Source organism: Artemia sp. Qi Xiang Cuo, chromosome 4 (genome assembly GCF_049724085.1).
Source record: "Artemia sp. Qi Xiang Cuo chromosome 4, ASM4972408v1, whole genome shotgun sequence".
Lineage (NCBI taxonomy): Eukaryota > Metazoa > Arthropoda > Branchiopoda > Anostraca > Artemiidae > Artemia > Artemia sp. Qi Xiang Cuo.
In genome coordinates, this window is record NC_142797.1 from 62,621,075 (window position 1) to 62,646,508 (window position 25,434).

General features: G+C 35.6%; 1 protein-coding gene across 1 annotated transcript in view; it reads left to right on the top strand.

Annotated features, from left to right (window-relative positions):
* The window catches only part of shg (DE-cadherin), a 239,108-nt gene that overhangs the window by 23,361 nt on the left and 190,313 nt on the right, over positions 1-25,434 (top strand). Inside the window, exon 3 of the mRNA XM_089088478.1 lies at positions 24,883-24,995. Coding sequence (XP_088944604.1) covers positions 24,883-24,995 — 113 coding nt within the window. The remainder of the gene's footprint in view (positions 1-24,882; positions 24,996-25,434) is intronic.

A 25,434-nucleotide genomic window follows, 5' to 3' on the forward strand; every position in this document is an offset into this window, starting at 1 on the left:
CATCATTGGCTTTTTTTAAACTGAAAGTAAGGAGCGACATTAAAACTTAAAATAAACAGAAATTATTCCGTATATGAAAAGGGCTGTCCCCTCCTCAACGCCTCGCTCTTTACGCCAAAGTTTTTTATTGTTTTAAAAAATGAAGTCGTGAGACAGAGTCAAACTTTGAATGAAGTCTGTTCGTTTTAAGTTTTAATGTCGCTACTTGCTTTCAGTTATAAAAAATTGTTTTTTTTAATTTAGTTTCTTAATGTTTTTTACTTAATGCAAGTCTTAATTTTGACTCACCATAGGTTAAAAGTTAAAATGAGACCCGCATGTTAATTTTACTTTTTTTTGACTAAATAACTTTCACAAAACTTTGATCCGACGTAACTTACGGAAAGATCATGTAAATTCTTACGTTTTTATTACGTATATTAGAAGGTTCACCCTCTAGTCAATGCCTCACTATTCACGCTAAAGTTCAAATTTTGTTCCAATTCTTTAAGAATGACCACTTAATCACAAAGTCCGTTAATTAGAATAAATAGCTCTGATGAAGGTACAAAAAAAATTTAGCGTAAAGAGCGAGGTAATGACTAAGAGGGCGAACCCAATCATATACTTGATAATTTCTGTTCATTGTAAGTTTTGATGTTACTCCTTAATTTCAGTTGAAAAAATGTTGTTTTTTTTATTTTATTTCTGATTGTTTTTTTTAAATAATGCTGGGAAATCCGGCGCTCCCTTCATCGCAATATCCCATCCCCCATGAAAACTTCCTCCAAGGAAAGATCCTCCCACGTAACCCCGAACCAACCAACTCCCCAACTACCAGAACCCCCCCCCCCCTGAAAACTCGTGTTTAACCAATAATCCATAAACAATACTATATGTAAACAATGGACAAAGTTTATAACTTGCAGCCCTTCCCCTGGGGACTTTGGAGGATTAAGTCGTCCTCAGAGACATAGTTATTGTATTTTTCGACCATGTTGAACAAAATGGCTGTCTTAAAATTTTGATCGGGTGACTTTGGGAAAAATGAGCGTGGGAGGGGGCCTAGTTGCCTCCATTTTGTTGACGCTTAAAAAGGGCACTAGAACTGTTAATTTCCGTTCGAATGAGCCCTCCCGCGATATTTCAGGACGACTGGGACGATACGATCACCCCTGATAAAAAAGAAGCAAAAAACAAAGAAATAAACACGCATCCGTGATCTTTCTTCTGGCAAAAAATACAAAATTCTGCATTTTTGCAGATAGGAGCTTGAAACTTCTTTAGTAGGGTTCTCTGATACGCTGAATCTGATGGTGTGATTTTCATTAAAGTTCTATGACTTTTAGGGGGTGTTCCCACCGTTTAAAAAAAAATTAAGGGACAATTTCTCAGGCTCGTAACCTTTGAAGGGTAAGATTAAACTTGATGAAACTTTTATATTTGAAATCAGCTTAAAAATCTGATTCTTTTGATTTATCTATTGATATCAAAATTTAGTTTTTTAGAGTTTCGGTTACTATTGAGCAGGGTCGCTCCTTACTTAAAGTTCTTTACCACGAACTGTTTGATATCAAGAGCCAAGAATTTGTCTTCTGTGCCAATTTTATCCAGTTCGTCTTTTATGGAGTTGATCATTTTGGGAATTGAGTAGCTCGTACAATCTTCTTATTTTTATATTTGTTCTCTTTTGTCTGGATTTGCGCTTCTTCTCTTCATAGTTATTCTTACATAAAAATTCTTTCTTAGCGAATTTATTATCTGATCTATAAAATTGCTCCAGATGAAAGATATATGAGGCGGAAAATATATTTTTTTTGTAAAGGTAATTTAAACGCACACGATGTTCTTTTTTCCAGATGCTATAGAGTAAAATTATATTGCTTAGTGGAGTAAAGTTTTGGGTAATCTTCTGTTGGCAGAAAGATTTTTAAAAAGTTCACTGAAATCTAGCAACAATGTAAAATATGGAATACAATGGAAATGGGAATTTTTTCCTAAAAAAGTCTTCGTTCCCCCTTCTTCGAAAGAAAATCTTGAAAGAAGTATATCAAAGTACAAACAATTTATCTAAGTACCTTAAATCTTTGCACCTGTGCTGGTGATGGGGGAATCCTTTGAGGGTAGTTTGTGACCCACCGGAAAATGTTTTTGTGGCAATATCTAAGGATTTTTGTTCGGGGAGGTCGAGAAGCGAAAATTAGGTATTTTAGGGCAAATTCTTCGAATTACCCTTGGGTCTGGTTTGGAATAATCTTTGAGGAGGAGAAGACTCCTCTCACCAGTATGTATGCAATTGTCACCATGAAGCCTTTTCTGCACTAATTATTTTTTTGGTCATTTCATCCTATTAAATTGTGAGCTGAAGTCATTTTTAGCCTTTCAGCTAAAATGTAGAAAAAAAAATTCTGGCTAACATTCGAAAAAAATTAAGATTCAAACAAATTTTGGTTAAAGGGTACAAGGTGTGAATTATTAAAATTTGGGTGAGGGGACTTTAAATTTTACAGGGAGAAGGATGGAAATTTTTTTGTTTGTTTAATTTTTATTAATAATATGTCTTATTTTTTCAGTTTTACTATTTATATCGCATTCTGTTAAGTAAAATAGAAATTAAAGGATTTTGTTTACCAATATTTATTGATTAAGCTTAACCAAGCTTCAGCTATTATAAATATACATAATTAATTCTGTCACTAGATCGAAACCCATCCTGTATTTTTTTAAAGTCATTGCCATGATCAATTATGGTCAACAAACTTCAAAAAAGGAAAGAAAAATATTGTTTACGAGATTTCACTGTGGTTTTGAAATAATAGTTCCTGTAGGTCTAAGAGATGCTTAAATTCCCTCAGAAATTTCATGGATAAATAAACATTGGTGTTTAGAGTTTCTTCAGACTGAAAACCGAAGCTTATAAGATTCTCTCTTTCCACGGAATTTATTTGGAAAACGTGATTTCAAGAATAACACAGACATTTAAATGAGACTACTTGCATGTGATTTTAATGGCAGCTTCTGTGCAAGTTACTTAGTTTTAATGGGAATATTGTGACAAAGTTAGAACGCGAGCATGTCAAAAAGGTATATATCCTGGTTCATTAAGGTATCATTATGACAAATTCAAAAAATATATTTCGGGTAATTTGTGGACCATGGAAATTTAAGACGATTTAAAATTTATCTGATTTTATTACTATTGTTAGATCGTTAGATCGCTTATTGAGAAATTAAGCACTTTCGTATCTCAAAAGACATCTTATTGCTATAAAATTTATTTCGAGTATCTTGTGAACCATGGGCATTTCAGACGAATACAAGTACACTTCAAATATGTCTGATTTTTTTTTACTATTGTTAGACCGGTGCGTTAGAGGAAACAAAATTGTTTAATTAAAGGGATTACGAAAATCCTGTATTTTTTTTTCTTTGCCTAAAGTTATTAATAAAACCAGAAATATAAGAATATATTTTGAATTGAATACAAGGGAAAAAACATAAGCAACGATTTGTCTTCAAATGCGCGAAAAAGTAAAAATATGTATTTTTTTCTACTACCTGGAAAAATCTCTTTGATCACTGATTAAATTTCTTACATGAATAACGAAAATCTATGATAACGACCGCCCAAGATTTAATTTTTAGTTTTTAAAGATTTCGATGCTTCTGGAAGGCAGGAATTTTTTTCTTTTTATGATATTTTAAGGTTAAAGCGTTCTGCAAAAAGACTTTTTTTTATGTTACTCTCTTTAGTCGTTGGTAACTATAGCACTCAATTTTCACCCTTCGTACCTTCAAAACTTCTTGTTAATCAAAACTAATGAAATAATTGATTAATATTAGTTGATTATAATCGGACTACGGAGGTGGGTGAAATTTTAATTGCAAGATTTGAGCTTCGACCTTAACAAAGTTTAATAATGGCGCTTAAACAGGAAAGAAACAATAAGAATGAGAGTTAGTCTAGGTGCCATAACGTGCACGTAGCCCAAACCCTTGGAAGGAGGTTTTATTCTTCCAGGGGGGAGCAAAGGTTCATCCTTTTAGTGAATGGGATTTTAGGCCAAACTGCACGTATTCTTATGTATTTAAGGGCCTTCTCTAGAGTTATCTGGGGAGTGGTATTTGGACTAACATTAGAATAAGGCTCCGGGTGTAAGTGCTTATCTTATCACAAACAAACACTGAGATTTACGTCATGATTTAGCTACGGAAGAATCACTGAGCTTCGCAGACTAGCGCTTAATAATCTTGTGTCTTCATCGGCTTTCTATAATCTTGGAAGGGACGGTGCATTCAAAAAGGATTAAACATATGACCTGCTTCACGGGAATAATTTTAACATTTTATTCTCAGTGTTGTATGTTATTACAACCCTTTTTAAGGTTAATAAAAATGGAAAGTTATACTTTTGTTTAATTGTGATTTATCGTTCTCTCCTAAAGCTTATCGGCCATTTAGTGGCCTTTTATTTCCTTATGAAAGCGCGTCTTTGATAAATGAAGGTGCCGTATTCCAGACGCTGAAAAGTCTCGGGAGAAAAGAAAGGATTTTCTTTCACCAGCTAATGTTGTATTGTTGTGTGAATGCTAGGCATGCTATATCACACCCTCGCTACTGTAAGGAGCTTGCTACTTGAATCAAAGGATTATGCACAATGCCATTTTGCGTGCATTTGGCAAAACTGGAGGCCCGAGGCAACCTTAGAAGCAGGTGCGGAGTCAGGATTTTTTTTAGGGGTGGGGGTAAAATAGGTTGATCCGATAAACTTGCTTTAGGAGCAAGTTTAATAACGCAATCTTCCGTTAATTAAGTAAATTACGCTACTTTAGACTATGTTAGGGGGCGTGCGCCCCCTCGCCCCCTCTGGATCCGCCACTGCTTAGAAGTACAGGAAGCTAGATTCAAGGGCACGAAATGGTTGACACCTCGGACAGACGATTTGGCTCTTAAACTGAATAAATATATAAATATATATAAATATAATAAATATATAAAGAAATACTGAATGATATTTTAATATAATTTCTCTTGCGCTTTTCTTTTTTGGGAAGTTTGAGTTTGTAGGGGTTTTCAAACAAGCTTGAGGATCTTTAAATTGGTAATTGGTTCCAGATACCAATAAGATACATCTGGACATGTCTTCATTTGTTCCAGATTGGTCTCTTTCAGTGACCTCTGGGATTTTATTATGGAAACAGTGAAACACATTTTGTATGTAATTTTGAATAGCTTGAATAGTATGCATGTATTTCACAAGTTTTACCTGACATAGGGTTACCATATAAGATCTTATGGTAGAAGCTCCAACATGCTGGGTAAAGAATGTAAAGCCTCGAAACCCGTTAAGGCAGGTGGCATTTCTTCTGATGAGCCCTAAATGGAAGGTTCTACTTGGAAATATTTTGCTAGATTTAAGGTGCTTTTGCTGGTAAATTTACAACGACTTACATTTATTGATGACAACTTTGCATGGATTTGGACTTTTCTATTTGGTTGACGGTTCGGGTATACTGTTTGGTCCTAGGTAGTTGGATAGATGGGTAAGGTAAAAGCCTCGTTAAATTGCAAATTTGTATCATTTGGTTTTTTTGTTTTTTTTTTTTTTTTTTTTTTTTTTTTTTTTTTTTTTTTTTTTTTTGCCAAGTAATTACCTCTTAAACATAATACATATAAAAAAAACTGGTACTTGTATATTATACTCTACACACACACGAAAGAAGTCAAGTTTGGTCAATGCTAATGAAATAAAATAAAATAGAATGAATATATAATAGTTTAGAAACAAATTTGGGTTATATATTTGCACATTAGAAGGGTGGTGGTATAGCATGGCATATATTAAATACCTAACCTAGGTACCTTTCCCCCTCCCCTAAACTCAAATACAATTGTTTAAATATTGTAAACTCGATAAGAAAAAAACGCTTTGCAATCAATTTAGATAGCAAAGACCCCTTTGACGGGTCTCCATGTCTCGTTTGCTTGTTCAGTCTATAGCGCCTTGTAGAGTATAATGCGCAAGTACCAAAAAACTTGGTCAAAAAGAAGTGAAGAACGACATTGAAACACAAAAGAAACAGAAGTTATCCTATTTGTGAAGGGGCTGTGGCTCCCTATCCCCAGTCTGTATATTAAATTTTAACCTATTGAATATGTATAATAATGCTCCAGTATAATATAAATTAGCGCTAAGTTCAGGTGGTGATGGGGAGCTTACCCCTCTCATATAGAGGATAATTGCTGTTTGTGAAGTTTATACACCGCTCATTACTTCCATTTGAAAAAAGTGTTTGTTCATGTCTATTTCTAGCATTCTTTAAAGGTTATCTTAAATATATGGGTATGGTGCACTCCCCCCCCTACTTTCTTTGCTATTTATACCAGAGTTTTAACTTTTGCACAAGAATACTTCCAAAATGGTAATTATTCCTGAAAAAGTACTCCCACTACAAACACTCTTGAAGCAGGGGGGGGGGGCTGAAGTGCCAAAAAGGTTTTTATAGGTAATAGTTTCTTATATTTCTCAGTAGTGGGGACGTCGGGTATGAGTAAGATTTGTCAGATGACCCCCCCCCCCCCTGACAAATTTTTATTATGTCATGTAAGATACAGAGTTAACATATCTATCAAGTGCACCAAGTTCCATGTATTGATGCCAGATTAAGTTAACACCCCAAATGAACTGATAAAATTCTGACTTGGTTACTGTATTATAAAAAAAAAATGTAAAATTTGTCCCCAAACTTTGATAATTTCTGACGGAGGAATTTTGTGAAAAATTAGTTAGCCAAATTTAGATTTATTTTGTAGGTCAATGTTTGTGTACCTCTAAATGAAGGATATCGACTTAAGACTGGATCTCCTTCATAGGAATACATCTATGTTCATCCACGACATAGACTACAGTGCTTGCGTTCCCTTGATTTAAATATCGGGATTTTGGCACAACTGGATGCCCACAAGTTTGATTTGGGAAATTCTTGTACGTGACTTATTGAATCCAAACTTTATTATCTTGTAATCGACGCTTTACTATTGTTGTTAACAAATATTGCTGATTGTTATTTATGTCATAGAGAAACAGAGGGACTACTTGCAAAAAAAAATCTTGTGACTCAAACTGTTCATTCTTTTAACTGGATTAAAATTTCATACAGTTAAACCAATGAACTGGAATTTAAACTTTTCATTCTTTTTACTGGCTAAAATTTTAAAAGGAGCAAATCAGGTTAAAAAAATTCGGAGTTATTGGCTGTCATGTTTAAGGGACAGTGTGATTGGTTTACGAAAATGCGTCATAGAACCAAAAAGCACACGGAATTATTGGAAAGTGTTATTTCGTTTTTTTTTATTTGATTACTAACTTACCCATCACGCGTTCCCGCGATCTCGAAAGAAAGAAAATTCAAGGACACAAAAAATTATGACTATGCAACATAGAAAAACTCTTGCTTTGTCTACTTGAAGTGTTTGGTTGGTTTCGCCGCAAAAAAAGTGTTCTGGGTGAAACACTCTTATTTTGTTTCTTCGCCATCGGTTAAACCCTATTGTGTTTGGGGTTTTGTGCACTCCCTGTTAAAAGTTTCATCGGGAAATTCTCCCCATATGTAAAATAACGATTGAATTTTTGAATTTAAAAGTGTTTGAAAAATTATGTTCGGATCATTAGCCTACCTGTCATGCGGTGTTACATACAGACAGGCATACCTAAGCAAAATTAAATAATGTGAATATTTAACGTGAATCATGTGAACGGAAGCAACTGTCAATTATTTTTGGTTGGGGTCTCTAATTTCAGTGAGCATGAAAATTATTCGAAAGGTTTGGAGGGCCTGGGGGGGGGGGGTTAATACCTAAAGCAGTCGCAAGAGTGCACTGAACAACCTATTAAAGTTTTTTAGCAATCGGATGAACTGTGGTAAAGCATAGAGGATATACAGACGAACAGACAGACATACGTTCGTTTTTATTTATGTATGTTAATATATTTTTCTGGTGTCCTTTTTTCTCTTACGGGGTACATGAATGATTTTTTTGCGATGTTCTTTGGAAGGTTGGTACAGTTTCGGAAAAAGTGCTGTAGGAAAGTTATATAGGAAATGTAAGAAATACAGGAAAAGCGTAAACATGTCTGGAGGACACACCAGCTCACCCTCTGCGTATGTCCCTGACCCTTACGATGCCTGAACATTAAATACTGTTAAATAATACCTTGACCAGGTACAGCTCCATAAAAGAATACAACAACTAAATATTATAATTTAATGAGTTGTTGGTTGTTACAGATAATCATTAGCCGAGGAGGAATAAATTCAAGAATTTAATATTGACATTTTTGATTGAATAGGCTCTAAAAGAGATTCCAACGAAATGGCAATTTTTAACGAATGAATCAATTCCAACTTTTTAGAGGCACCTTTTCGAGTTAAATACCTACTATATGAGATTTTTAGGGCGATTAATTTACTCTTAAACTTCTAATTGCGCCTCTTCAAACTCTAGAAGAGGTTAGGTTCGTCCAGTGATTAATTAGGATTACTCTAAGCGAGAATTACTAGTGCATGGGGCAAGAGTCATAATTACATATCCAACTTTTTAAAAGGAGGCTCAAACTTATTGGAAAGGCCTAATGAATCAATTTGAGTCTTGGTTTTCAAGTGTTTATATTCTCCTGCTGATTCCTTATTATTGTAATTAAAAAGTAAAAACTTATTAGCGCAATTTTATTTGCTCGATTTAAAAATGCGGTTAGATTTGTCCCAGCGCCTATAGTTATTGTGTAATAATTTTTCAAATGTTTTCAATTTGGAAACTTAAAAATCACACCACAGAAATAGTTGGGGATGGAAAATACTGAGCATATTTTAAAATCACCATAAAAAGTTTTATTGGAAAATTTTTTAATTCTTTAGCTTACATCAGTGCTGTTACATGCAGAAAAGTGATTTTCCTTGTTATTCAAGGTAGGGGTGGGGCTATAAGTTTCATGTATAGGGTTTTCAACAATGGCAATTTTACACTTTTGCTATCTCCCCGAGACATTTTTAGAAGGTTTTCAGTTTTTTTCAAAATTTCCCTTAAATTTATTTTCGCATTTAACTTTTACCATTAAGATCGGTCAAAATTATAGTTATCGTTCCTGAATCGGCTTCAAATGGCAATTCTTCCTCACTTGACAATTTTTTTTGAAAACGTTTTTTTATTATTTTCGGTTACTATGGGCTCGTTCTTTACTAGGTTATAGCGAATGCTGCAACCATGATTTTGAACTTGGTAAAGAAAATGGTATTAGAATTTTTTTGAGTACCCTTAGTTTTTTCTCAATGATTTTTTTTTATAGTTGAATTTCTGGTGGTCCCAACATTATCGCTAAAAAACATTAAAACGTCATGGCTACGGCACTAGAAAAGTCGTATTTGAGGTTTTGAATCCAGTGTACAAAACCGCACTAAAAGATCTTCCCAAAGCAATCAATTTTTCAATTTTATTTTAAAATCTGAAATCTTATGAAAAACGAAACTTTTTTAAAGTGTTGCAAAAACAATTCACAGTTTTTTTTCTCTTCCATTGTCAAGTAGCTTGACACAGACCAAAATGATGTCTCTTTCCATTCTAAGCATTCCCAGGGTAAGCATGCGGAAAGAACTGTTAATAAATTGTTCCCAACCATTTCTAGGTGTCATTGATCTAAACTCATCAACATTGTTTAATTAATTGATGGGCGGCTAAATTTCTTTTTATAGGTGTTTGTAATAATTAGAACATAGTATTGAAAGGATGATATAATGGTTACTTGGAACACCTTTCATCCAATGCAGTTGCCAAACCAGGTGTGGAATGCACTAGGGATTTTCTAAACAGATATAAACATTTTTAAATTTTATATTGTTAGAGATCTTAGTGATTTGAGCCGGGAGTAGTACTGATGTCAACGGGGGGGGGGGTTCTCCCTCAGATCTTAAAGAATACATTTTATTCGGTAGTTTCATAAAAATGGTTTTATTTGATGCTTTCATTGAAAAAATTGAAAAGGGGTAACAAAATTATCCCCTCTAGATTTGGAAAATTGCATTTTTGGTCCCCTTCACCTAATTTCCGTGAAATGACGTCAAAGGGGAGTTGTTTGGTAAAAAAAAAAAATACTGTTTTTGATCAAAATTTTAATCTCAATATACTTTGCATGCAAAGGGTGTTTTTTTGTGCTTTCTTTATACAGTTCTGTCTTTATGCTTTTAATGTTGCCACTATGTTCCCATACTTGCAATTAAGACTGAAATTAAGATTTATTATCTAGAGGTAAGTTTCGTACACTAGATTTTCCTTTTTTTTTTCTTTTTATTGCTCTAATAATTCAAGAAGGGTAGTTTCACATTGACGAAGTAAGCCTATCATGCGGGTTTGAAAAAAGTCTGAACTTGTTTTTGATTGATGAATTATCAAACAGTTCCTGGTAAAGAACTGTAAGTAAGGAGCGACCCGTCTTAATAGTAGCCGAAACTCTAAAAACGGAGTTTTGACACCAATAGATACATCAAAAGAATCAGATTTTTATGCTGATTTCAAACATATAAGTTTCATCAAGTTTAATCGTACCCATCAAAGGTTATGCGCCTGAGAAAATTTGCCTTATTTTCTCAGGTGAAAAAAGGGGGAAATAACCCCTAAAAGTTATAGAACTTTAATGAAAATCACACCATCAGATTCAGCGTATCAAAGAACAATACTCCTATCTGCAAAAATGTGGAATTTTGTATTTTTTGCCAGAAGAAAGATCACAGATGCATGTTTATTTGTTTTTTTTTCCCATGGGCGATCGTATCGATCCAATAGTCTTAGAATATCATGAGAGGGGCTCATTCGAACGGAAATTAAAAGTTCTAGTGCCCTTTTTAAGTGACCAAAAAATTGGAGGGCAACTTGGTCCCCTCCCATGTTCATTTTTCTCCCGAAGTCACCCAATCAAAATTTTGAGATTGCCATTTTGTTCAGCATAGTCGAAAATTTAATAAATATGTCTTTGAGGGTAACTTAATGCCCCAAAGCTCCCGGGGGAAGGGCTGCAAGTTATGAACTTTGCCCATTGTTTACATATAGTATTGGTTAATGGGGAGTATACAGACGGGGAGGATCTCTCCATGTAGGATGTTTCCTTGGGGGAAAGGACATTTCTATGAAGGGGGCGCCGGATTTCCCAGCATTATTTGAAAAACGATCAGAAAAACAAGTTTTTTCAACTGAAAGTAAGGGCAACATTAAAACTTAAACGAACAGAAATTATTACGTATACGAGGGGGTCATCCTCTAGTCAATACCTCGCTCTTTACGCTAAAGTTTTTTTTAGTACTTTCAAAAGAGCTATCTAATCTAATTAACCGGCCTTCGTGATGCAGGGGTTTGTGATCGAACAAAATTCGAACTTTAGCGTAAAGAGTGAGGTATTGACTAGGGGGGCGAACTCGTTACGTAATTCATTATAGAAGTTCATTATGTAAGTTACGTTAGGACAAAATTTCGAGAAAGCCATTTAGCCAATAAAAGTAAAATTAATGTGCAAATTTTGTTTTAATTATTCATGTACGGTGAGCCAAAACCAAAGCGGCATTAATTCAAAAACGCTCAGAAATTAAATAAAAAAAACAAGTTTTTTTAACTGAAAGTAAGCAGCGACGTTAAAACTTAAAAAGAACAGAAATAACTATGTATATGAAAGGGACGGTTCCCTCCTCAACGCCCGGCTCTTTACGCTAAAGTTCGACTCTGTCTCACAACTTTATCTTTTAAAACAATAAAGAACTTTAGCGTAAAGAGCGAGGCGTTGAGGAGGGGACCGCCCCTTTCATATACGGAATAATTTCTTTTCGTTTTAAGTTTTAACGTCGCTCCTTACTTTCAGTTAAAAAAACTTGTTTTTTTTTTTTTTTTTTATTCCAGCTTAAGCTCCGTAAGGCGAGTTCTTACATAACAATGCAGAAGATCCGTAATGCGGTGGTGGGCCAGTCATTGCAGTGAAGAAAGTGCAATATTAGTAACTGTGGTTTGAAGTAGCTAAGTTGCATGGAAAATGGTAGTAAATATTGCGTTTCGAATAAGAACATTAAAAAGAAGACACTACTTGATTTCGCAGACGTCCTGAGTCGAATGTGCGGGGCTTAAAACTATACTGCCTATGATCGTGTACACTCGTGATGGCTCATTTCAGAAGGGTTAGGGGTATAATTTCGAAAAACGTCAAATAATAGCAAATCATTGGAAGAATTAGAAATAATAGGAAAGTCGTAAATATATTCGGAGGAAGGGCTGCAGGTCTGAAATTTCCTCTCACTGTTCCTGCTTGCGATACAACCAACTTTAAACCTGCTTCGTTGCAAAATATTTTGATTTCAGACGGCTGAATTATAGCCCACTTAAATGTCTTTTTTAATTTAATCTGTCTTAGAAGGGTATTGTTTTTAACTTATCTGTGAAGCCTTATTCCCCGTTCGTTATTAGGTTTTTGTTTTTAAGTCTCTGGAACTATTCAGCTCAACTTGTTTTCTTGTTATCTTCCTTTGCTCAACTTTACCAGGAAAATGCCAGTGTTATCTTTCTGTTTGTTTGGTACTAATAAAAAGGCTCTTGTAAATTCTTTCTAATAATATTGTTAACTTCACTGATAATAACTCCACAATATCGGGGAGTTACTTACTTTTAAAAATCATATACACCAGTTGGCACGCGCCACGCATGGCAGAAGTATGCCACTTGGCTATACCTGTAAGTATGTCCTTACAGGTACTAAAAGCTAGGGTTAAACATAAATTTGTTACATGGTTTATGTATATATAAATGTATACATTGCAAAAAGTAGTTTCTATTGCAAATTTTTGTTTCTGATTAAAATCAAGTTGCCATCAAACTGTGAGTTATCTTGATACCAAGCCATAAGATATATTCTTAGCGAGAGGCAAAACTGGCATAAGCCCTGTTCAAAATTGTATAAAAATAATACTATTTTTACTTGTTGATAGATAGTCCGTCATCCATCCATCCTGAGGTAGAACTAAGGTAGATAGCCATAGAACTAAGGGATGATCGAGATTTTTGGTTTGACTCGTGACGGACAATGTCAACTGGACTTGTTTGTAAAAGGGGGAACTGAATTTGCTTGGACTCACGGGCGAACAAGTAACCTAAGCCTAATAGGCTTGCCTACCTAGAGTCACAGGCGGACTACCGTGTTTTAGGATTGACACATGACAGACAAGTCCCCCGGACTCGCAGGCAAACGGTAAGTTCTATAGTTTTCCAGGTTTTTGTTTGGTAAACGGCACGGGCAAATGGCGGGAGTAGCTATGACTCTCATATTGGACAAATACTTGTGTGTTAGCTTTTGGAGAGGCACGTCCGCCTAGAGTCTCAGGCAGGTTGACCAAGTTTTAGAATTGGCACATGACCCTTAAGTGGCCTGGAATCACAGACAGACAAGCGTCCAGTCCAAAGCCTAACAGGGCTCGCCCGGCTGCCTAGAGTGGCGGGCCAGGTTTAGCATCCAATTCATAAGCTCAGTGTTTCCCAGTGTTTTGGTAAACGACTTCGGCAAACGGTGGGAGTAGCTATGGCTCTCAAATTCGACAAATACTTGTGTGTTTCATTATTTCGATTTTTGTGTTTGTTAGGATTTATTTGTTTTTGCTTGTATTAAACCCGATTCTAAGCGCGTTAATTCAAGTTCAAAACGTGTTGCAAGTGAAATTCCAGCCAAGTCTGCTACACAAATAATCTGCTGTGTAGTTTCCCTTACCCGCTAAAAACTCCTGTGTGTTAAATTTATTTCAACTAAACTTTTAATCAAGGGTTACATGCTAGAGCTTTTCATGCAAATCCAAGGAACTGGGGGAAATCTAAAAGCAGGACAACGTCAGAGGCGGAAAGATGGAGTCATCTTCCGTAGTGGGCAACTTCTCCTTTTTTTATTAGAATTGTTTACACACCAGACACATACGCATGACTCTATTTAGAGGCTCAGGGTCAATTTCATGGGGAGTGGAGCTCATTTACGACTGTGTAAATCTGTCACGTTGCTTTGTTGCCAGAATACACATTTGATTACATAAATTTAAAATAATAATTAATTTTTTGGGAAAAAATGTCACTCAATGCCTCACCTAAGCTAGATACAATTTTATAGTATAATTGCTTGCAATATTGGAATCTAGAAGTGATATGATAGTTTTTTTTAGGGCGTCTTAAAGATTAAAGAGACTGCTGCCAAAAAGTTTTTTTTTGCAGTTTGTGTATTTTTTTTCTTTCAGGGAAAAGGTGGGCTAAATTGCTCCTGAGTGCAGGATTGTGGAGTCGGTTATGAGTTATAACCGGCTCCGACTCCAGTCAGAAAAATTAGCTAAAACTCTCATCCCACGGCCCTGGCTGATGGTGCGCTTGGTTCGTTGTAAAACCATCAATTTATCTCATATTTAAATATCTGAAATTTAGTGGTATATAGGCCTATTCTCTAATTTATGCCAGTTGTATTCAAAGTTTGGTTAATCACAATACAAGTATAATAATGGATTTTAATTCGAGGATGGATACTCTATGGAGTCCATGGATACTCTATTCAAAAAAGCTTATAAAGTGGAAAAAAATTGCATTTGCATCTATGATAGAAATGACACGGACGGTTGGCTTCTTTGTTTAACTCGTTGGGCAGGTTCCTTGTATAGATGGTTAAAATGCCTAAGGGTTGCGCGCGAAAATTGGATATTTAAAATTTCAACTACTTGACCCAAAGAGTATGAGCAACTTGCAAGAGTGACAACTGGCGCTAATGCCGACAAAAATAGCTAACGCCATCTAGGTTTTTATATTTCTTGGCATTTTTCCAGTGTAATAACAGGGCAAAATCAGTGTAATTGAAAAAAATAGTGTAGTAAAATGCGTATCTGATCTTGGTTTATGAAAAAGCACAATTGAAGTTTGAAAAAAATTCAAGAAACGCCTAACTCTAGATGGAGCTGGCGAGTCTCCTTCGAATACTTCAAGGAATACTCTTTGTAATTGACCGACAACCAGGGTTGCCAATTTGCACACTTTTCGTGTGAAATACACTCTTTATTTTACCTCAGATGGGATGCAAAAGAGTGAAAATCACTTTGTTGGTGTTATTTTTCATTCAGTTTAAACGTCAGTAGTTGTCAACTTCGACAGAAGTGTAATTAACCCAAGGAACAGGGTTACCAACTTGCACGCTTTTATACCCCATAGGTGATGCGCAAGCAGCGACAGGCGTGTGCACGACAATTTTTTGATTTGCACTCTTTTTGAGCAAAAATCACTGTTTTTTGCCTTGATTTGCCCTCTTTTTTGGACGTCAGCAGTTGGCAACCCTGCCGACAACACCAGCCTGTCCTAAGTCACGAACTATTGCCTTATTGCGTATCTTCGATTATTGTAAATTGTTGGTTTTATTATATTCGCATTTGCATCCGAAATTGAGACACATTTGCCGCAAGAATAAGTTCTGACCGATGTGGTTTAAAGTTATTAGGCGATATCTGAAATAATATTGAGTTCAGGTAGCACTCAAAAAGATAGCTAATGTGTCTTCGAACCTCACCAATCGATACAGCAACACTGGTAGTAGTATAAGGGGCTTTCGGAAGCACAATGGAATTAACGTCGGAGCTCATAGCAGCTATGAATGTTCAGACGGTACTTAAGCATCAGATGGTCACTTTTATATATTGTGCAAGGAAACCAGTCACGAAAAACCCGCCAGACGGGTTAACTGCAAGATACCGCTATAGAGAATTGAATGCAAAGCGTGGCTTTCATTGCGTTTACGATATTTAAACTGTTGGTTTTTGGGATTTAGGGGGGAAGGTGTACCTAGGTTTGGTTAGGTTACGTATTTAATATATGCTATGTTTTATCTCCCCCCCCCCTAATGTGCAAATATATAGCACAGATTTGTTTATAAACTATTATATATTCATACTATTCTATTTTATTTCATTAGCATTAACCAAACTTGACTTCTTTAGCACTATATAGAAGTGACCATTTAAAGCTTAAGTACCATTGAGACTTCAAAAAATGGTTCACAAATGATAATTTTTGCCAGCATATGAGTTTCAGGAGCCAATAGAAACAAGTCTTTTTTTCTTACGTTTTATTATGAAAAATATATAGTTCATTCGCAACTTTGTTCATTTACAAGGGTGTTTTTTCCACCAGTTGATAGTTGCAAATTAAAAATGGAGTGAGACTTTTCGTCGCGCACGTATAGCCTAATTTAGGTTAAAATTTTGAATAGACGAAAACTTTAAGAGAAGATATCAAAGGAAGAAAAGATTTTTTTACTTTTTCATTCAGACACCATTTTATTTTCAATTAGTGAGGCGAATCGTTTTCTTTTTTTCCGTGTCTTTTCAATAGTTGTTTCTGCATGTTTTCACTCCTTTTGGAAGTTAAGTCTGTTATTATTATTAGCAATTAAGGCGGCTTGGTGGAGGTCCTTGCTGAAATATCCACTTTTTCCTTCGTCATTTCATTGCACTGGGTGGAAATTTTCCTTATTTAATATTCCTGTGTCTTCTCTGCGAATTGTTTATCGGGTCTTGCTAGTGTTGTCTGAGATCTTAATTGGAACTTTCGAAAATGTTTTTGAGTTTAGACCGCCGGCCTTTATGATTCATTCATTCTTTTGCTCATTTCCCGGGAAAAAATATAATTTATTTATCGATAAGCCATCGATCACAAACGGAGTAGGCTAGCAGCACAGTAGCCTATATAGATATTAGATTTATTATCTAATTATCTTCATACAGTGGCTAGCAGGTACAAGAAAAAAGGGGCGAAAAAAAAACATACTAAGTTTTATCCTATGTAGGTTTAAAACATATCCTGTGCAGGTTCAAAGCATCTAGAGCATATCTTGTGCAGTTTTTTATGTTATTTTTCTGCAGTAAAATACTTTTAATTTTTCAACACTATACGCAAATATGTCTTACGTTCTAAAATCTGGCTTTATCCATGTACCAAGTTTTATTTTTGAAATTTGCTTTCAATTTTTTATAGATTGTCGTTGAAAAGGTTAGCTAAAACATACGAAAAAGGGGAAAATGTTCCTATTTTGTAAGCAAGCTTAGATCATTTAAAAAAAAAATCGAAATAATATAATACTGGCCTGGTGAGTGTAGAGACCTGAAACTAAGAAATCCAGTTTTTGTCAATTCATCTTTGCCTTTAAACATTCTCTGAAAGTTTCAACTTAATACTCAAATGTATTCTTGAGTTACGCCCTTTTGACAATCTGCATACACATAGTGTGTTTTGATTCATTTTAGATTACCCCTCAATATTCTGTTAAATTTTCACAGAAATACGCGTAGGCTTAATTGTACAAGAATTATAGCAGTAGTGGTAGTCGTAGGAACGGTAGCAGCAGCAGTATTAATAGCAGTAGTAGCAGGTACATGATGCCTTTCGGCCAGTTGAACATCCCATCCATGATGCCCCGGAACCTTTTTTGATATGATAAGCCGTTCCAAAAATATTGCTGATATGCCCATATCAGCAATCTGTATGCATATAGTATGTTTTTATTTAGCAACTTTCCCTTAAAGACCTTATATTCCCCCCAGGGCATAACTTACAACCCTTGCCCCAGGGCTCTGGTGGGTTTTGTCAACCCTGGAGGCTTTGCTACTTGAACTTAACAAAATGGCCATCTCTCAATTTCGATCAGATACGTTTGGGAAAAGAGGGCGTCGGAGGAGCGGGTGGCTAGTTTCCCTACATAGCTGTTGACTCTTAAAAGGGAACTAGAACGTTCAATTTCAAATTAAATGGGCATCCTCTAAACCTTATACGACCACCCATTTCATTAAAACCTTATATGCCCCCAGGGCATAACTTACAATCCTTGTCCCAGGGCTTTGGTGGGTTATGTAAAACGGTCTACTCCCTCCCCCGGCGATTAACCTCCAGAAATTACCCCCCCCCCCTGCGGAAAATACCCCCGGTAAATACCCTCCTGTGGAAAATAAGGCTTTCCAAATTTGAGAATTTTATTTGAGTTCTACTGTTTTTTATTTCCGTAGGGGAAAGGAATTTTGGTACTTGTGTTTTATGCGCCACTCACTCAAGTTTACGATGGGTAAAATTCGATACCACCAGTTTTCTCGTTAGTTTCTTCGTTACTTTAGATATAAATTTGGGCTATAGATTTGAATATTAGAGGGGGGGAGGGTAAAGTATCGCGGGTCTGCATACAAAATGTGTTTGGCACATTTATTTTGTATATTAGATAGGTAGATAGAGAAGTGTATGTTAAAGCCAAATATACGGCCATGAACATAGTAAAATAACATAAATGAAAGGCACAGATAAAATAAACTTTGATCAGCGATCATGGTGGATTTTTTTTTTTTTTTTTTTTTTTTTTTTTTTTAGTTAACAAAATTTTCCGATACCTCTCTATTCTTCTGCAATTTATTAGTGGCCATACCTAGAAAGAGTTGTTTTCTGACTTCAAACTGTCCAAATACTTTAGCCCCTCCCCCTAAAGTGCAAATATTTAGCTCAGATTATAGATTTTCCATCCATTCTATCACTTTTCTTCGTATTGTCTCACGAGAAGCTGAAAAAGACTAAAGAAGAAACCGGTTTGTTCTCGTGTTTTACACAGCGTAAACTTGAGTGAGTGTCGCATAATACACAAGTACCAAAATTCCTTCCCCCTACGGAAAAAAAACTTAATTAAAATTCTCCCTTTTTGGAAAGCCTTTTTTCCGCGGGGGGGGGGGGGGTAAACGCCGGCCACCATGTCAACACTGGACCCTTTGCTATATGTTCTTTGGACTATTTTTTAACAGAATGACTATCTCATAATTTCGGTCAGATACGTTTGGGGAAAAGAGGGCATCAGGGGCATAAAAAACTTATATGTATTCAGTGCATAATTTACAACCCTTGTTTGTACGTGGGTTCTGACGGGTTATTTCAACTTCAAGGGCCTTCGTTCTGACGGGTTATTTCAACTTCAAGGGCCTTCTTATATGATATTAGAGTGTTTTGAACTAAATGGCTGTCTCAAAATTTCTATTGGATGCATTTGGGAAAAATAGGACGTGGGGGGGGGGGCTCGTTGCCCTCTGATCACTTTGATTATTAAAAAGACGCTAGGACTTCTGATTTTCAATTAAATGAGTCACTTCTGAAGTTTATATGACTACCCCTTCCATAAAAACCTTAAATGTTAACAATGGCCAACTAATTTAACTTATAGCCCTTGCGCTGAGGGCGCTAGGAGGATTGTCATCCTCAAAGACATTATTACTGGACCTTTCAAATATGCTGAATAAAATGGTCATCTCAAAATTTTCATTCGAAATGTTTGGGGAAACGTTGGGGGGGGGCTGGTTGCCCTCCAATCACTTTTGACTGTTAAAAAGGCACTGGAACTTTCAATTTCCAATCGAATGAGCGAGCCCCTTTCGAAGTTTCTACGGCAACTCCTTTGATACGAAGTGTTGATACGAAAATTAATAAATAAAGAAATAATACATTGTCCCAACATCGTTCTTTACTTAGGCAGTGCTATTGCGCTGTCTATAATTTGTAAGCGGTCTAGATAAACTTATTCATATATAACAAGATTTTCCTTTAGGGGTTGAGGCCTTCAGGTCCACCCCCTTAAAATATTAAGATTGCCTTTATTTCATCTAACAGACAATAAACCCCTCTACGTACATCTTTGTTGCTCTGACAACCTGCTCAGGACTGCTGATGACCTTAGGCTGTATTAAAGTCCTTACTTTCTGCATTACAAAACTTTGTTTTTATTAACAAGTCATTTATATTTTTGATTTCAAAGAAAAAGCGAATTCAGATGGACTGAAAGAATCACCGTTACAGTGGCTTCAGTGATGATACATTGTTGTTTAGAGCCAAAACAGAAACATTCCCCAGGGAGTCCCTGTAGCCAATTAGTCAGTGACACGAGTTCTTTCTGGGGGGTATAAGGCGCTTACTTGGGATGAAACGCATTCATACCTTCATCAATACCTGTCATGCATGGATTAGGCGATAAAGTCGGCCATGGAATTTGATCCTGGTTTTATAAATGCCTTCAAAGGATTATTATGTACAAATAATAACCTTTATTCTGGTTTGCTGTAGCCCTTTGGTACTGTTTTGATAAAAACTAAACTAGTATCGAAGCCAAACAGTTGGAATTGGGGCATGTAACTCCCCCCTCCCTTCTTCCCTCCAACCTGGTTAATCCTCTAATAAATTAGAAATTTATGTTCTCTGAGTTTTTTTGCTTATTAAATTTTTTAATTATAAAATTGGGCCAAGCTTCCTGATGCAGCACTTATCTTCTTAGTTTTGTTTTGAATAAGGTACCGCTCTGTGCATATATAATAGGACCACTTCAGCTTGGAAAGACTTTAAAGTACCGAAGAACTCGAGAAGACGAGGTTCAAGTTGCTAAGGTTATAACCAGCGAGCATTATGTAAAAATATGTTGCTTGTTATTATGACATCAGGTTTTTTTTTTATAGGGCACAAAAGCTCTGCCCTATATATATATATATATATATATATATATATATATATATATATATATATATATATATATATATATATATATATATATATATATATATATATATATATATATATGGGCAGAGCTTTTGTGCTGTTCTCCTAATATAATATTTTTTTTTTCTGCACTTTTATTTTTGACTCGCTCTGATTCTTGCTTTCCTTTAACAGCACAGGTTACATGCATTGCATTTGCATGTAACCTTTAGCATAAATGTTTGTGTCTCGCAACAATTCTTCCAAGAGATCCGATTACGACTGTTCTAATAATTTGAAAGATTTGAAAGGTGTTCTTTAACATCTCCATTGGGGTCTAAAAACTACATTTGGTCATATGAACATGGTTCAGAATCGCCTTCAGGGGGTCTGTGTTGGGTGTGCCGCTAAATTGATTTTGTGATAAATTTGTCCAGTTTAGTATTTGTTTATAGAACTCTTTGGAGGGCAAGTGATATTCAGTGACAGACCAAAGAATTTCATTTGGAAATGGTCCGTGCAAGAATGCAACTTAACCAAGCAGACAGCATTCCCCAAGTAAATCATCTTTGTTGGCTACTTTTCCTGTAGGATAATGGAGAACTCTACAGTTAATACGTACAGTGTTGAAAGGTCCTAGTGACTTGTTATTAAAACTTGCGTAGTTTACAGCATCTTTGTATGTTTTTACTCGGTTTTACACCACAATTTGTTGGCATCGAAGATTGTAATGGTGCTCTTCTCCTAACATAATATTTTTTTCTTCAGCACTTTAATTTTTGACTGGCTCTGATTCTCGCTTTCCTTTAACAGCACAGTTCTTTGATCTTCATAGTCGTTTTTGACACTTTTTGATACTAGCTTTAGCATGTCTGCTAATCCTACAATTCTTTGTTCTTTACTTTCATCTTTGACACGTTGTGATTCCCACTGTTGCTTGTAATTCTCGCTACTGATTATCTTTTAACTGCATATTTATTTGTTCTCACTGTCGTATATCTTCTAACCACATATTTCTTTGTTCTTCATTTTCATTTTGGTTCGTTCTGATCTTTACTGTTGCACATCTTATAACCGCATTTTTTTTGTTCTTCACTTTCGTTTTTGAGTCGTTGTGATTTTCGCTGCCACTTGTCTTAACTACATATTTCTGTGTCCTTCAGTTTCGTTTTTGACTGGTTCTAATTGGCGATTTCGCCAATATTCTAACTACATGTCTCGTTGATATTTATTTTCGTTTATTACTGCTTCGCACATTTTCCAGTGCCTTTTGCATCAGCTGCTTGGATTGGTCTATTCACTTTTGATGGTCTACATTGTTCATTATCATCCGTCATACATTTACATTTCTCAGGCTGTTATCTTGATCTTGTCTAATTTGATGGTCTAGTTTGTTCATTTTGAGCTTACGATTTTGTCCTTTTTGTACTTACGTTAATTTACGTTTGAGTCCCCTAGATAGTATGAAACTGCTGAAAATACATTTTGATATTTACATCACGGAATATGGGCACTTGAATTTACATATTTCTAAATTTTTGTTGTGCAAATGCTTCTAAAACGGTTTTAAAAGCTATTTTCCTTGTGTCTTCACTTTCAATAAACATAATTGCTAAACTATTTAGTCTGTCCTGATTTATTGTTGATATCAGATAGTTTTTTTTTTATTGGTTCTATTCTGGAAAATGATCTTTCTCCAGAAGCAACACTTACTGGAATTGTTAAGAACATTTCAAAATTGCGAAAATTAATTGTTCATTTTGATGGTGGCGCAGGGCCCGATTGGGCCCAACCGTTCCAATCGCCCTTTTTTCGGCCCTGATCAGCGGTCCAGTGTATATTACCCTGGAACACGTATTTTGGCAGAAACTTTCTCAAAATGCCTTTGAAACCAAATTGAGGCTTTGCAACTTACTTGTAATTTCTGAAAATATCTAATAATAACATTGCACTACTAATTACCGATTTTTATATATGTATTAGAGTAAATTTAATTTTAAAATTAGACTCTTTGAAATTTAGTGTTACAAAGGTGGTGCCAAGTTTCGCGTTCAAGAGAAATCTGACTTGTCTACCCGTGAAAAAAACTAATGTCGCATATGTTTTTACGTTTTCTGGAGCACTTGCATCTCGGTCCGGCTTGGTATAATAATGGTTGAGAGATACATATATATATATATATATATATATATATATATATATATATATATATATATATATATATATATATATATATATATACATATATATATATACATATATATATATATATATAATCATTTCTTCCGCTAGTTCAGGCATTTGGTCCTCGCAAATATCTCTTTACTCCTTATAGGACTGTGCGTAGTGTGTTTTCTGACAAGGTTTCATCATCGAATCCGGTAGAGACAAGCCATCAGCCATATAAAGACAAAACCTGTTTAATATTTAGCTTCTCGTCGCTTCAATTGATCATTAGTTAACAGTTCTTGACCTCATCAGATTCTTCTTAATTATGTCTCATTGAACAAGCTTCGTTGTTCGATCAATCTTTTGTGTTAATAATTGTTGTTTTTGGGTGTTGGATTCAACAGATTAACGGTTTGTTTTTCAGCTAGGGGGTTCGATTTCTTTAAGCTTTGACGCTAACAGCCCAACAAGTTGAGGTTTGGTAAAAAATCAAAGGGGTACGTACTTGGTTGCTTCCTGCTCACTAGATTCATGACTAGAACAAATATCAAACTTAAAGCCAGGCGCGTACTCATGTATTTACGGGGAGGGGCGAAGCTAACCCGTTTGTCCACAAAAAGTATTGTGCTATCCAAATATACAGAAATTGGTATCATGGTTACAGCGTCAGAGTAGTAAAAAACGACTCCAGTCCATAGTTACCGAAAATTTAGAAACGCGTTAAAAAAAACAAAAAAAAAACTGTCAAATAAGGAAGAAGCGCAATTTGAAGCTGATTATTTCTGCAAATCTTATTGGTAAAAGTTTATTGCGAAAACAAACTTATGGGAATTTCGAAATCTAGCCTGAAACTTGTCATAAATGGCGTCGGATCGGAACGGAAATGGCACCATTGGAATCACCAGAGCCGAAAACCTTGTATAGCAGAATCGTAATGCTCAATATTGAGCAACAATAAAAATCACCTTTTTGTATCGGAAGCACTAATGTCTTTCTTTTTTCTTCTTTTTTCTCGCCAATACACTGTAACATCATGCGAGTTAGGGCGATGATTAGGGGCTTACAATATATATGGAAAATTGGTTTTCTGGATTATGTTGGCATTAACCTAATTTTAAACATCTTTGATGTTAAATTTAATAGTAAAACTGTTTTAGTTTTCTTTGAAGAAGGGAGCATTAGACAAGAATTTCCCTATAGGGCTGCTGACTCCCTCCCCCATTCATCGCCAGGGAAAATCCTTCAAGCCAGCTGACTCAAGAACTTAACCCAGTCATTTGCTACTGTCGTATTTTTTTTTAATAAGATAAAGATTTAAAATTGTATTAATTGAAAAAAATGTAAATTTAAAAGGAGTTGAGACAGACACAGAGAAGGGCTGCTCCGCTACCGAAATTTCGAGGTTGTTCCGACAGTTTCCATTTAATCTGGCTATTTTTCTAAATTATACCCCCGTCTCCTACAGTAAAACCCGGCCTATTTGTCCGGGTCGAGGCTGTAATAGACCCAGCGTCTTGCTGTGTCATCGGCCCGGTGTACACCAATCACTGTGTAACCCCTTAGTAGACGTTGGGTTATAACGCACGCTTTGGCGGGAAGTAATATAGATTTAAAATCCCGGAGGCGCCGTGGGAGGTAGGTCAACCACATTGAACAGGATGTAATGGCTGAATAGCTTACTGATTCTCTAGCCGTAAGCGTCTCCATGCTTAGTCAGGAAATACTTTTTTTTAAGATGATAAAACTAACGATTGAAAGTGACTATTTTGGAAAAAAAAATGATCATATCATTTTTGATATCATTTGATCATATCATCAATGATCAATCATGCAAATTATTTGTTAAAACTCAGAACGTAAAACAAACATGCTAAGTCCTCAAACATTTGCTCGGAATTCTGGAACTTGCTATGAGGGTTCGTTATCCCTGTGTATATTTTTTGACTGGCGTCAATTTTATGCTTTCAAATGCTTACCAAAAATTTTAATATATAAACAAAGAAAATTGGTCTTCTAACAACAGTCTGAGCAATTTGTTAATAAACCCAGCTTTGAAGTAACTTCAACATTTCCCTTCTAACAGCCCTGTCAAAACCATTAATTGACTATCAAAGTATTTAAGCAAAATATTGTTGCATTGCTGAAGTCTTCTATTTGTTTTAGCTCGAAGAAGCCATAGAAAGCATAGGTACCAGCGGAGCCATTTTGAGGTGGAATCTATTGGCGAACATTCGAAATTTGAAAAGCACCATGTTAGAAGACAAGCGGGCAGACAGGTAATCAATATTGAGTTTTGATAGTGCAGGTGTATAGCGGGTAGATAACTTTAGGGCTCAAGAGCTCTAAACTCCAGAATTTCTATATGTCACCCTAAGCCAAGGCCGTATCCAGGGGGGGGGGTTGGCCGGTTTGAAACCCCCCCCCCGCCCGAAATTTTTGACCGAGTCGAAAATAAGTCAAAAATTATTAAAACCTAGGTAAAAATCAGTAAAATTAGTCGAAAACTGAGTCAAAAATTAGTAACCCCCCCCCCCCCCGAAAAAAATCCTGGATCCGCCCTTGCCCTAAGCTTAACATTATTTAGATGAGTAAACAAAAATTATAGTCATTTAATTCGGTACGTGCTATAGCAACCACACCAAAGTAGTGAAGTTAGGCTAATCCTAACGAAATATATCAAAATATGATGAAAATATAATACGGTACTTTAGTTAA